General features: G+C 37.0%; 1 protein-coding gene across 1 annotated transcript in view; it reads right to left on the reverse strand.

Moving 5' to 3' along the window:
* RAB3C (RAB3C, member RAS oncogene family) overlaps nucleotides 1–14,303 on the reverse strand; it is a 147,326-nt gene that overhangs the window by 69,545 nt on the left and 63,478 nt on the right. The window contains exon 3 of the mRNA XM_009272552.1: nucleotides 699–817. Within this exon, the coding sequence (XP_009270827.1) occupies nucleotides 699–817 (119 nt within the window). The remainder of the gene's footprint in view (nucleotides 1–698; nucleotides 818–14,303) is intronic.

A 14,303-nucleotide genomic window follows, 5' to 3' on the forward strand; every position in this document is an offset into this window, starting at 1 on the left:
CATGACAAATGCTATTCATATCACTCAGAGCACTGCTAGGAGGCTCTCAGACAGTAGAACAACTTGTAAAGGAAGAGATCACTGAGATTAACTCTAGCTTTTCTTTTGGGTCAGCTTTACTTAAAAAAGCCTTAGATTGTTTGGATCCTGACTGACCCACGTCTGATTAAAATGATACACTTTTATGGAGACATCTTGACATTCGCATAATACAAGGTATTATAAGTACCAGCCATAGGTTCTGCTATTCTGATGAAGTTTGCTCATCATTTTTACACTTGAGGCACGAGACTGACAGCATAATGTATAACCAGCTATGGTTAAAAGCAACATGATGAAAAATTAAATTAAAAGACAACCCCCACACATGGTATCTAATTTTTTCCCATGAAATATAGAAACACTTTCTGGTATCTTAGCAGTTACTCTCCACACTAGCATGTTGCTGGTTTTAGCAGTATGAATAACTCACATTAACTGAAATCACAGAAAACACAGTGGTTACAATGAATTACATGCAGCACGTTTTAAAATATTCATCGCCTTTCCAGAAAAAAACCCACAGTATATTTGGGTATAGGAATGCTTGGGCACTGTACTTGGAAATAAGCTTTTCAAAATAATTTACACTGTCAGAACAGGTGAGTGATATCAAATATTCTCTATCCTATTTAATATGAATTCCAAGTTTTTCTTACCAATCCTGCACAGCGTTGAAAGATTCTTCATTCGTGATGTCATACATTAAAATGAAGCCCATTGCACCCCGGTAGTAAGCTGTGGTAATTGTTCTGTATCTCTCCTGACCTGCTGTGTCCTGAAACAATAACATACAAAATTTTTACATGTTGCAAATAAATTGACAAATGATAATTTTTTTTTTTAATAGCAAGAAAACTCTGGCAACAGTTATTGTACAACTCTGCAATCCTACTCATAAAATTAATCAAGGGGGAGAAAACTGAGAATAACAGGAAAAAGGAGAATTCTGCATTGGATTGTAAGAGGAGGGACACATCCATTCTGTCATGAGGTGAGAGTAGAGAGAAGTAGAAAGGCATGGCCCTCTGTCAGGTCATATATCCTGAGTCATTCACTGATTCATGTCATTCAACCTGAGAGTCAGGTAAGAACCTTGTCTCCTGCTTCTGCCTTGTACCTTTCCAGTTTGACAGAGGAGACAGGTAAAATCTCATGTCCTGGATAAAATGCTGGGACAAAATAGCATCCTTTAGATCTTCATTATAAGATCAGGATGGTTCCTGAAGTCTGGAAACATCCTGACTAAAAAGGCAATGTCTAATTGTTCTGTTCTTGCGATTTTAAGCCATTGGTGCTCATGTCAACTTTGGCACCAATACAGATCTGTGCTGACAAAATAAAAGCTGGAGGGCAGTGCTTTTAAAATAAGGATGATACCTGACCAAAAAAAAAAAAGTTTGCTAGCATTCCTTTACCTCAAACCAGTTTTCTCCCTCATTCTCTGTATCTCATTCAATTGCCTTTAAAGTAAGAAATGTACTTCCTTTCTTTCTCCTAATGCTTGCTTTACTTATTTCCATTAAAAAATTTTCTGGGCAGGAACTACCTGTTACTACGTTTATATACAATGTCTATCATAACCACCCATGTCTGTACTAAGATTGTGAGACAACAACAATAACTAAAATACAGGAAATGCATAAATATTTCCTGTTCCAGCATACCTATTTAATATTTTTAAACTGTAAACATTAAAAGCTTTAGATGAGACATATGTAACGTTTCAGTGCAATCCTGTAACTGTCTAACAGATTATCTGTGCGTATTAAATTTTAACAAACTTTGAAACTTAATTTCATTATTTCAGATTTTTTGAGCAGATAAGAAATAGTTTACTTCACAATACAGACAAATTTATTTAATTTGCCTTCCTACAGAGAGAGAAGAATAACCAGTGATAAACAGTGTTTTATTTGGTGTGTTTTCTGAAATGGTTCCTGGGCTAGCAGTACTGCCTCGTGAACAAGAGAAAAATAGATTAAGTGGTCCTCTTTCTTTACACATATATCATTCATCTCGTAAACTAATAAAGTAAAAAAAGGAGATTCTACATACATCAGAAACCACTTACAGAAAAAGAAACATAACCAAGACAGTTACTGAAACCAACAAGGTCTTAGGTAAAATATATGGATTCTGTTCATTCTGGATTACAGCCACTGCTGCTTTGATGTAGTTTCAGTGATCCAAGACAGAAAGCTAATGTAGAGGTTAGGCTCTAACAGGTCTCACAGGAGGTTAGGTTATGTCTTTGCAGGAAAGGCCAGACAGACCTAAACTACTTCTGCTTACACTCTGAGCTGGCTAAGCCTATACCAACTGTGATCTGGAGGTTGGATAGTGGCATTAACAGAACTGCTCCCAAATTTTCTGGTGGCATTACTGAATATTAAGTTATTAAGGCTCTTGCGCTAAGCCTGCACATATTCTAATACTCAGAGGTCAGTTCCTTCTCAGTAGGTCATAGTCTGTCAATAAGACAAAAGTATTGTTGAAATGTTGAGTAAATTAATTTATTTGTAGAAGAAATATCATCTGTTGTTATTTAAAACCATTTCTTTGTATTTCTGTTATGGAATAAGCTTTACTCTTACATATTTTGCTGGCTTTATTTATTTGATTTGATGTTAGAGAAAAGAGCTGGGAGGGACGGAAGGAAAATAAGGCCTATAGCAAGCACGCGGCCTTTCTGTACAGAAAAGATATGATTTTCAAACAAGTTTTGTCAGTGTCTATCTGCTTTTTTGTCAGTCAGAGACATGTATGGTCAGAAATACGATGGTATGACAAGCAGGAGCTCACTGCTACTGAAGGAAATCTTATTTTGCTGCGGGTGATGTCCACTGAAGCCTGTCTGCAGATAAAAGTGAACAGCCCTAGCAATAAAGCAGTAAGTCAGTGAGGCTTCCTATCCAAGACACCAACTATTTTCTGCGCAGTGTTAAAGGTAGCTAGTGCGGGCTTAGGCACTCTTGATTACAGAGAATAAAAAATTAGTGTAAAGGAAGACAAATCAAGATTTGTCTTAAGTTCTTAAATAATTTTACATAAAGGGAAATGAAGCTGCAGATGAAGATCCAAACACTGACTGACTTTAGGATAGGAGATGCTCTTCCGGACCTAGGCATTTGATTTGGGTCAGTCTGGGAAGAAACCAGGTATTTGGGGCTGTTCTCAGTACAGGCATCTAATATGTGCCTGTAGCTAATGCTATGTTAATGTGATGATAAAAAAGAATATTTTCTAAAGTGGTATTTCAGTATATGGCATAGATGGATGACCATGAATAAAGTGGAGTTTACTAGTTTCAAACATCAATAATCACATTCCTGTTGGTATTATTTTCTATTCACTTGCTATAAGGAAGCAACTAAAATTTTAGTTGGCCTAATGTACAAATTATGCAGTAGAGTGTTTATGATCATGTAAGAAATGAACCCAAAGATCAGTAATCAATGTTGTCAAAGCTTTTGTGTTCCACACATTCATAAGCATCTCCTCTGTATTCTCACTAGAATATAATCATACATGCCCTAAAGACAGCTCCTTTTGTATGACTGTTAAGGAACTCAAATACCGTTTGTCAGGAGAAATAGCACATTAGAAACATCAAATACTTTAATATTAAAGATTGTATTTTATTACAATGATTTAATTTATTTGAAACAGATAATGCAACAATGTAAGTGGCCTTTCCCTCTGTTTATTAGCTTTTATTCTTATGGAAGAACTGAACAGAAAAGAACTAAATTCCATATTTCATTGTATTTATACCTGTAAATCACTATGATTTTTTCATCAGGTACTGTTTTGTACTTGTTCTTTTCCAATTCACGTATGGTTACTGGCTGCTGCTATGTTATCTTAGTCTTTTTTGCAAGACCATGGAATTAATCTGATGACCATCTTTTTAGGTTTAAATTCTGAAGTGTAACATCTGTATTTTGCACTGCCTGATGTTTATTTCTAAGCAAACTAAGTAAAATAAGCCTGAGGAAGAATAAAATTTGACCTACTATTGACTGGCATTTTAACCAAGGCAGTTCATTTCCATCTTCGATGGGCATAAAACAAGACACATAGAACATCTTAGGGGCCTTTTCATTCATGTAGTTAATGTCTGGTAAGGACAACTGATTGCTCATTAAAGAAGTAGAGTGGAAAAGCAGAAGGGAATGAATGACAGTGAGGGAATGCTTTATGAAAAGTTGCATGCACAGAAGACAAAAAGAGGTATTTTACAAATCTTAGTCAAAACAAAACAAAAAGGGTCTCAGCAGCTGCAAGAAATATTTTCAAATATTATATTCACTTTCATAAATTCTGTTTTAAATAAAGTTCCCACAATTCCATTAGCCCACACCATTTAGGTGATCCTATCTTAGTGAATCTTTTTTAATAGGCACAAGATTTTACATATTGAATCATAGAATGATAAGGTTTAATGGACATAGTACTTTAGAAATTACCCAGTTTCTGAGCAGTGCATACAGCACGCTGGCTAACAGCCCATGGTCCTGAGTATTTGGAAGACTCTGAGACTTGTACAGTTTGGCCTTGTGTGCTCTGACATCTCTAGGTGTTTCGGGTTTTTTTCTTAATTAATTTTTTCACCTATAATTGAAATAAGACATTTGCAAACATTGTTATGCTCCAGATCCTGATATGTATAATTTCATATTACAAAAATTCATTGCTTTTTGCCAGAAATTCGACATCTAAAAGGGCCAGTAAAGCTTTTCCATCAGTAAAGATCTTGAATAGGGCATGTATATCTATAGGTAGTGAAAGAGGAATAGCAGAGGTATAGACTGAGTGCAAAATACCTGTTTCTGGCTCAGGGTGAAGATAACAATCTGGTATGTATTTGGCCAAATCTCCTTTATCATATATGTATCAAATGGTATGGAGATAGATAATTCTAAATAACCTTGGCTGTTCATTTGAGTTAAATGTAAAGCTCTGAAGTTGACAGTACAATAAAGCTTAAAGTGAAGATATGTTAGTTATTTTTACAGTAACCACATGAACCAGGTTTTGTCCTGCGCTTCTCCCTTGAAACAACTCTTTAATAATGTTATGGGAAATTTCCTACAGATTCTCATTATTACTTTGTAACTGCCATACCATTGAAGGCCTTATTGTATGGGGAATCCACCAGCCGCTGACAACAATGCTCCCAGAGCAATGGAGAGATATAACGTAATAGCCATCTGTGCAAGTAGAAACACTTAGGAATAGCAAGCTAGCTGGCTCAAGAAGAACCTGTATTCCACATGAAGTTGAGAGTTTATGGGGCTGGAAAGTCTTAAAATACAAAACAGAGAAACCAAGGTTCTGATAGTAATTTTGAAAATAATAACTATTTAGGCTTGCAAAGTACAGTTACCTGAGTTAACTTAGCAGAGGTTAAATCCCTCTTACTGTCAAGTCCTGCTAAGCTAGACTTCATCCAGAATGTGCCATACCAGCTTAGATTATACCAATGTTTTTGAGCAATAAGTTAAATCAGGTCCTTGAATTCATTTGCTGAGTATGTGCTCTACCTCCCACCCTTGCCTAGCACTGCACCACTGATAAGAACAACATTTTATGCAAATAACTTCCAAGTGGAGTTGCTCATTATTAATGCAGACAGTTTTGAAGGTGAAAGCAAACAGCATTTGGCAGCAAGAACTTTTAATGAGCCTGTCATGAAGGAATTCAGTCTGCAAAACACAAACTTATTTTGTAGCACATTTGAGTGACTCTGTGCCTCTGCATTTTTGTCCTGTATGCTAAACATACAGATATCTTTTTAGATTCACTTTCCCACATTATGAGTTTTACTCATATCACAATACAGCTTGTGTTATGTGCCAAAAAACTGGCAGCAGTAGTGGAGGATTTCTTGGATGGCGTTTATATCTCTGCTGCACATCCACAACATTTGAAGACAAGGCAAACAGAAAGATAAAATTAGAAATGTGAATTAGGTGAATTCTCACTTTGAAGGTCAAAATTTTCTGTTAAGGTAAACAAAATTGGCACAGCAATCAAGAACTGCTGCTCCTTTATGAGTTTCATGTTTCTTTCCTGCTGTTGCTTCCCAAAGGTTATTTATACACTCTGTCAAAGAGACTCCATATTTCTCTAATTTCTCCTGTTGATACATAAAAGGACTCGAGGCAGTAAGTGAATGAAAATCTAAACTGGCTCTTTTCAGAGCAGCACAAAAGATCTCTCTGATCTTTCCTCAGGGATTTCTGAGGTCTCAGGGAAGAAAGGATAAAAAGAAAAGTATGACCAAAAAACCCTAAACAAACCTGTAAGAGAGCTGTTCAGGGAGAGGCAAAGGACAACCTCTGCAACAGTCCTCTTGAGATGGGGGGCAGACAGGGATAAACCCACCTGAAGCCTGCTGCTAACCACCCAGGAAGAGCAGCTGTGGGAAAAGCTGCTGGAGCAGGAGGAGCTGATTATCCTGGGAGCACCGTTTCTCCACAAACAGCACTTCCAACAGAAAGTGTTAGGCACATAGAAACACAGACATATGAACATTTACAACTAGGAATGGAAAACACAGTTTAAAACAGTTTCTTTAGCTAATGTATGCACAAAAGATGTAACACTGCATATTGCCAACTCAGTCTTTGCTTATGTACCTATCTCCTGTCAGAAGCTCTTTCCAGACTTCTCATGGCTTTGGTAATCCTGTCTTTTATATACATATGTGTGTAGATATATGTGTGTGCATATGCATGCATGTGTTTGTAGAAATATATATATATGAATATCAAAAAAACATTTGGAGCGTGAAAAGCCAGCTACTCAGCTTGCCAGTACAAATCCGCTAGACCTATATGATAGTCCTTAGAACCCACCCCAAAATCACGGCTGACATTCATCGTATGGGAGGGATGCGGGAGCATGGCAGGGCCGGCTGGAAATAGTTGGGGCCAGGGCGGTGGGAAGAAGCATTATTCCAAATGTGGCTAGTAAAAAAGGGCCTGGGAGAGCTGTCCTAGCAAGCAGAAGTTGGGGCAGAGCTTGCGTTGGAGAGATAGTTTGGCTCCTAGAAAGCCCAAGTTGGGGTTGTAAAAGTATTTTACTGCCAGATTTGCTTTCTCTCACTCCATCCATGCAGCTGGTGACTGTGCCCAAAGTTTATTTCCTTTTAAATTTTCTGGTTTTCTCCTTTCCTGTTCTTTCTTCTCACTATTTTTAAGACTTGCACAAAATGTTCATTCTCTGCAGTTCAGCTACCATGCCTTCCTAAAGCACAAAGTTTAGGAAAGCCATGGTATCACTGCCTCCTTTCTAGCCCAGTGTTGCTTGACCTCAGCTGCCATCAGTTCTGGACACAAGTTTGGAGCCCCGCTGCCATTTCAGTGCATGCCTCCCTCTTTCCCTGCCACGAGCTGCAGCTTTCTCCTTGTCCTGTCTTCACTTTGGTTGTGGCCTGTCCTGCTCTGTTGGAGGTGAGGATCAACTCCTCTTGTCCTTCCTCCCCATCTTTGGACATACTTTATAAAGCATATGTCAGATCAGTAGGACCTGGCATTCTCTTCAAAAGTAAAACACATTCATTAAAGTACCACTTTGTATTTTAACCAAGCTTCATGTTGGGTCTTAAGAATTTCTCTTTCTGGAAAGGCTCAGGTTTTGCTTTCAAGACCTTATTTTTCTTTTATTTTATGAAAAGTATTACAGAATCAAACATTAAGTACAGCTGCCAAAAATGTACAGTGGAAATCATGAATTTATAAAATCTAATTTGCACTTCATGTATTAATGCAAGTATTTTTTTATGAGTAAAATTAAAAGGCAAATGAATATTGGAGCCCAGCTTGTAACTACAGCTAGGGAAAAATCAGTTGAGTAACTTTCTATTTGTATTATTTTTAAATACTTGGAAAGCAAACTGTAAAAATTTCCTTATATTTTTCAGAAAAAGAATGAAGCCATGGAGAGCCATTCTGAAAAATGTTATATACAAACAAAACCAGCAAAGCTGTGATAAAGATCTTTGTTCTACAGGCAGCTATTACCACCCAGGAAGCAGCACTGGAAAAACATGTTATTCTTAGTTTTGTCATATTTTGTTTTTAAAGCTCCTGCTCCGAGAGTCCTGTGATTGTACAAGAAGAGCAACTTTTTTTTCTTTTTTTTTTTAAATCTTTGTAGTCAGACACCAAAAATGTGTCCCAGTGCATAATGAAAAAACAAAAGGCATTTAATATGGACTAAAATTACGGTATTAAGAATAAAACTTTTATTAAAACCTAAATATTTTGGAATGCTGACATCTGGCACTGAATTCTGGCAAAGCTTGAGAGGATCAGAACAACCTGCTTTTGAGTGAAAGGGACACAAATAAATATTAGATCTAAAATAATATTATAAGGAACTGTAATCTTAGAAACCTGACACTCAAATACACTATGGACAATCTTCAGACTTGAAAGAAAGTCTCCTTAAGCTCCAGGAGTGTACTTGGCAATTTAGACACTAAACAAACAGTGGTCATCATACTCACAGTGGGAGGAGGGCAGGTTGCAACAGAGTCAATCCTAATGCTGTGAGATATGCCTATTAGGAAGATAAGAAGCAGAACTGTTTCATCCATAGACGAAGCAGGCACTAAAGAGTCCTTCAGTCCTTGTCTCACTTGGCTTTGGTGACTGCTAAAGGTATTTGCAACTTGCCAGTGTTTCAAACTGGCTCTTCCATGCACAAAGCACTTGGTAGCCTAAAAATAGGTGTGTTCTTGCCGTATGATAAAAGTGGGGGGTTTTGGGGTTTGTTGGGGTTTTTCAGTGGGGTGTTAGTTTGTTTTGTTTTGTTTTCATTTTTGTGGGTTTTTTTACGGCTCTACTAAAGCTTTTACATCTTTGTCTGGTCTTCCACCATTTTTTAAAGGCATCTGCCTTTCATTTAGCAGAGATAGGAGAAAACACTGAGCTATAATGTAAGTTTAAAGACTTAGAGTCAAGCTGACTATTATCACATAAACAGAGAACAATGCCGAGGTATATTAGAATGCCAGAGTACCTTCCTCTTCCTGTTTCTGTACTTTGATTATATACTTATAAATCTTTTGGATTAACTACTTCTCTCTAGAACTTGTTATTCATAAAATAAGAATAACAAGCTTGCAGCTTTCTCTCTCCCTTGTCATTCTGTCCTATTCTGCATCTTGAAGACAGCTTTCTCTATTAATATTCATTACTCATATTTAATTAACTTGCCCTTATTCAGGATGAGGTGGGATCCATGGATAGAGAAAAGTTTGACCAGCCATTTTGATAATAGCTCTATGTTAGTGGCTCATTGCACTGAAAAAATTTGCATAACAGTGTCATCATGTTACAATATTATGCAAATCCTTGTCCACTGATTAGCTAACAGTACCCCTTAGCTATTGAGAGCTATGAACATAATTCTTTCCTCATGACAACACCGAGCTTAGCACATATTTGTTCTGGGCCTTTTTTAGAAGCACAATTTTGTAACTCTCCAACTCTAAGAGAAAAATGAATTAGTGGTACAAAGGACCTTTTAAAGCCATAAACCAAGCACTCTTGCCAGAAACTCTCTCTCCTCCTCTGCTTTTCCTTGTGATAAACCCCTGTGTTTAAATCTGCAGTGAAGTTTCTCTGATTTGGAACAAATTACAGGACTGTTCCTATTAAATATTAATAACCTTCCAAAGCTTCCCTTACATAAAAGAATGCATTTCTGTGCAGAATATTAAGTTTACAAAACATGTTTAAAGGCTCATTAGAATTACTATCAGCTTATGCTTTTTACATAAAAATGTTTTAAATCTCAATTACCTATAAAAAGGAAAAGAGACAATCTGCCACAGAGAACAAGCCACATTTTACCTATTTTAAGCAAGAAACTATAAATGCAGTATTTCTGGAAGAGTTCAGCCATGGCTGAATTTTAATCCCATTCAGAACTTCCGTGAGGGCCAGTAAAAGGCACAGCTTAGTGCTTTAGAAAACCTGCAGAATAAAAGTACTGGTCTACAGTGTGGTCCATGCTAAAACAGTTTCCTCCTGCCTTGGCAACAAAATGCTGCTTTAGAACTGTCTGGAAGATTCCTTGTGCAGTGATCTGTAGGTAACTTCTGTATGCTCTTTCTATGACTGTGGCAGATGTCTTCTGGGGCAGACATCAAAGATACCTAAAGAAATTCTGGTAACTCTTTGTATATCATATCTTAGGCAGGTATTTTAAGATTCTAAGGCTTAGCTGAAAAAGCACATGGTGCTTCCTGGATAACTCCACCAGTGATGTATCAAAGGTGCAGAATGCCACCATCTTTTCTCCACTAGCAATGCAGCCCCTTCGTGCCTTTCAGGGAGCTGTTCCCTCCCCTGACACAGAACTATTGAGAGCTGTATTTGCGGGACAGTCTCCATCAAATTCTCCTTTCCTCCACTTTTAACTCCTTTGCCCTCCAACAGTCTGTCATCACCAAACACTCCCTTAATACGTGACTGTGGGTGAGATCTTTGAATTCACCATCATCTTAGCTTTTTCTTTTTCTTGGGTCTGATCGTAGTGATTAGTAATTTAGGTTTGCAATGATAGGTATTACACAGTGTGGTCAGCTGGCCAGAATCATTAAAGAACATCATGTTCCAGCTCGGTTCTTCTGTCGTCTTCAACACATTCAGATGAACCTGTCCAAAATGTTTCTGTGTTAAAGGGAAAGATGCAGAAAGGATAGGTGGCACAGGACAGATTATGTCAGCCATCAGGTGCTGGAAGGTTTTTTTACACTGCTGCATCCAGACAGCTTGTGACACAAAGGTGATTCATGAAAGATCAAGAATCTGGCTCCAAGACTTTTAGACTTTGAATAACTTCTCTAGTTCTTTCAAAGCTGATCTTTAATTAACAACTCTTACAAGACCCCAGAAAATTTATTTTTCTGGCTTTTAATTGTTTTAGTTTCCTTGTGGAAAAATTAAGAGGACACATCCACTATAACAAAAAGATACCTTTGTCATCAATATGCTGCTAGAATTCTCTACACCTAGATAGGATTTGTCTATTAATTTGAGAAATCTTTAAATTGTATTGAAGTCACCAAGAAAAAGAAGTCTCATCAAAACAAGATGTAATTCTTAGATCCACCATAAGCACTGCTAGAACCTCTTCACAAAGGAAAGAAAGGTTGAAGATGCCAAATAGAAACAACAATATAATCTACTATATGATTTGGGGTGGGTTTTCATCTGGAAAATACATTATTTAAACCAAAGGCCTTTGTGTTCTCTTGCTTGTCAGTAAATACCTCTGCACTATGGCTGCATATCAAAAGGTTATACCTAGAACACTTCTCTAATGTCCTGGTATTTGATGAGAGAAATGTAATTTAAGAGAGCACAGGTTATTGTGACAAGGAAGTATTTATTTACCCTGAACTCAGCAGCTGACATAGTTTAACACACATCAACCAGTCATGACCTTTATGTTGTTCTAGTTTAAGACTGTAAATTATTAAAGAGAGAGTTGCAAAAAGAAGTTAAATATGTCAGGTGTGATTAATCTATGAATCTTACATTATATCAAGTACAGTGCCCTTATACTTGCATTCTCTTCTTGGGGACTTCTGGCATAAAGTGGCATAATTAAATTAGATTTCAGCTAAATTGTTGTTTAATTTGGCCCCCGGTCTCTCTTCTTTTTTAGCTCAGACTGGTTGATAGCTATGTGTTTAGCATATGTATAATCATATTTATCAATTCTAATGACTTCTTTGTAATTTTAAACTCAAACATTTGAGAAAAACACAGTGTCACCAGAAAGCATAATTGGCAAACCTATTAAAATAGAATAGAATAGTTCAGTTGGCAGGGACCTACAATGATCATCTAGTCCAACTGCCTGACCAATTCAGGGCTGACCAAAAGTTAAAACATGTTATTAAGGGCATTGCCCAAATGCCTCTTAAACACTGACAGGCTTGGGGCATCAACCACTGTTCCAGTGTTTGACCACCCCCTTGGTAAAGAAATGCTTCTAGTGCATTCCAGGTCCAGTCTGAATCTCCCCTGGTGCAGCTTTGAACCATTCCCAAGCTTCCCATCACTGGATACCAGGGAGAAGAGCTCAGCACCTCCCTCTCCACGTCCCCTCCTCAGGAAGCTGTAGAGAGCAATGAGGTCGCCCCTCAGCCTCCTTCTCTCCAAACTAGACAAGTCCAGGGTCCTCAGCCGCTCCTCACAGGACATGCCTTCCAGCCCTTTCACCAGCTTTGTTGCCCTCCTCTGAATGCATTCAAGGACCTTCACATCCTTTTAAAAGTAATATATTTATTCACAAACAATAATAAATAATATATAAAATTGAATACAAATATAAATACAGTATAACTATATATAAAATATTAACATTTCTTGTTTTATTTTAGCAATGAGAAATTCAGGTTTTTTATATATGGCAGCTATTTCAAAGTCCTGGCCACTGTGCAATAGACTGTAGTACAGTAGCTGGTATCAGTACCACCATTACAGATATATATGTTCATATAGGAAGCAGAATAAAAAACACATTATCTCATTCTATTACTCTCTCAGAAACGGTCACATTTTGTTCCCTCAGGTTCTTGTCCAAAGCAATCCTGAAATAATTAGCAAGTTCTATTTAACAGATAAGTTTCCAGTATCATTGTAAGCAGAACACTGAACACCCCCACTGACAATCTGTAGGCAGAGACAGTTCATGATCCGGCACTAAAGGAAACGCAGTGATGTTACTTCCTTGATCACTGCAAAGCTATTTTATGAGTTTGGAAATTTATTTTTCTTTTTTTAAAGTATTATAACTTCACACTGGTATAAAAAATGCTAATTAAGTTTTTGTTACATAAGGATTTGGCCCTAGGTGTAAACACCTCTGACAAAAGTCTGCAAAAAGAGTGGTCATTAAGTTGGACCCTGATTTTATTGAAGTACAAGCATATAAAGCTACTAAATATGTTTAGGGGGATTTACTGGATGTGCTGTGTTTTTAAATGCCTAAACAATTTGCATACTTAGGCTTTAAATATTTGGGCATTTACTTTCCAACCTTTTGAAGACAATACAACTTCAACACACTTGTCACCTGCCAACTAGGTTGCCACAGACTTTCCTGTGCAAACTATAACCTTTGCGAGAAAAACATAGGCATGTGGGTAGGTGTAAGTATGGAAATTCACATGCCTGGACAAACTAGAAGACAGGTAGCATTTAAAGTCTATTTATGTAGAAACACACTTATCTGTTCTCCAGCCATTTTTCTTAAGCATCCATTACTGGCAACCATCACAGAGAAAGTACTGGACTAACTGGACCTTCAGTCTGATGCAGTATAGTCATTCTTATGCTCTTACAAAACATTCAAGGCGGCTCAAAACTAGTATTTAGTGTCAGGTGTTATCAAAATCTTGCTAGAAAATCTGATTTTTTTTTTTCCTACAAAAATGGATGAGCAACAGTGGTTTCAACAACAGTTCAAAGAAAGATACATTTATTCAAAAGTTTCTTAAATAAATGGAGCAATAAGTGAAGCAAAGAACAGGTTTCTAAAGAAGAAGGATATTAACTAGGAAATTTTCCTCCTATATTTATATTTCAAAAAGCATCAGGCAAACAAAGAAGCACCAAGATTTCTACCCTTGAAGGAACAGGCTTTGAAGTTTTACAAGTGTCTATGGAACTTGGCAAGAGAATCTAGAACCAGTTCTTAACAAAAAGTATATGACAAACTTTGTAAATGCATAGGTAGGCTGATGCACTTTGAGAAAAAGAAATGTCCAGAAGTCCCCATGCAGAGAAGTAACTTCTGAAAGGAATTCAAGCTTTCGGGTGCTTTGCTGGATGAGGACTAGAATGGTAACCACATTCTGGGATCAATCTTAGATGAACAAACATTACTTCTTGGACTTTTATGAAAATCTGATTTTTTAGACTTAGGTAAAGAAAGAGAGGTGTGGGTTTAACATAATATGTAAAACTAATACTTTGTGTTTAGAAATTCGGAAGAAGAATGTGAAACTGCTGATGCTTTATCATTTAGAAGTGATGACCATTTTTACCTGTTACATATGAATAACAGTTTGCCAACTACTCACAGACAGTAAATAATATGACCCTATGAAAAAAAAATCAAAAAAATTTTTTATTGACTAAAAATACTCATGATTTTAGTGCTATGCTAACTGAATAAATAATACTGCCGCTTTGGATTTTTGATGCAATGTTATTTCACTGGAAAAT

Source organism: Aptenodytes forsteri, unplaced genomic scaffold (genome assembly GCF_000699145.1).
Source record: "Aptenodytes forsteri isolate BGI_AS27 unplaced genomic scaffold, ASM69914v1 Scaffold92, whole genome shotgun sequence".
NCBI classification, from domain to species: domain Eukaryota; kingdom Metazoa; phylum Chordata; class Aves; order Sphenisciformes; family Spheniscidae; genus Aptenodytes; species Aptenodytes forsteri.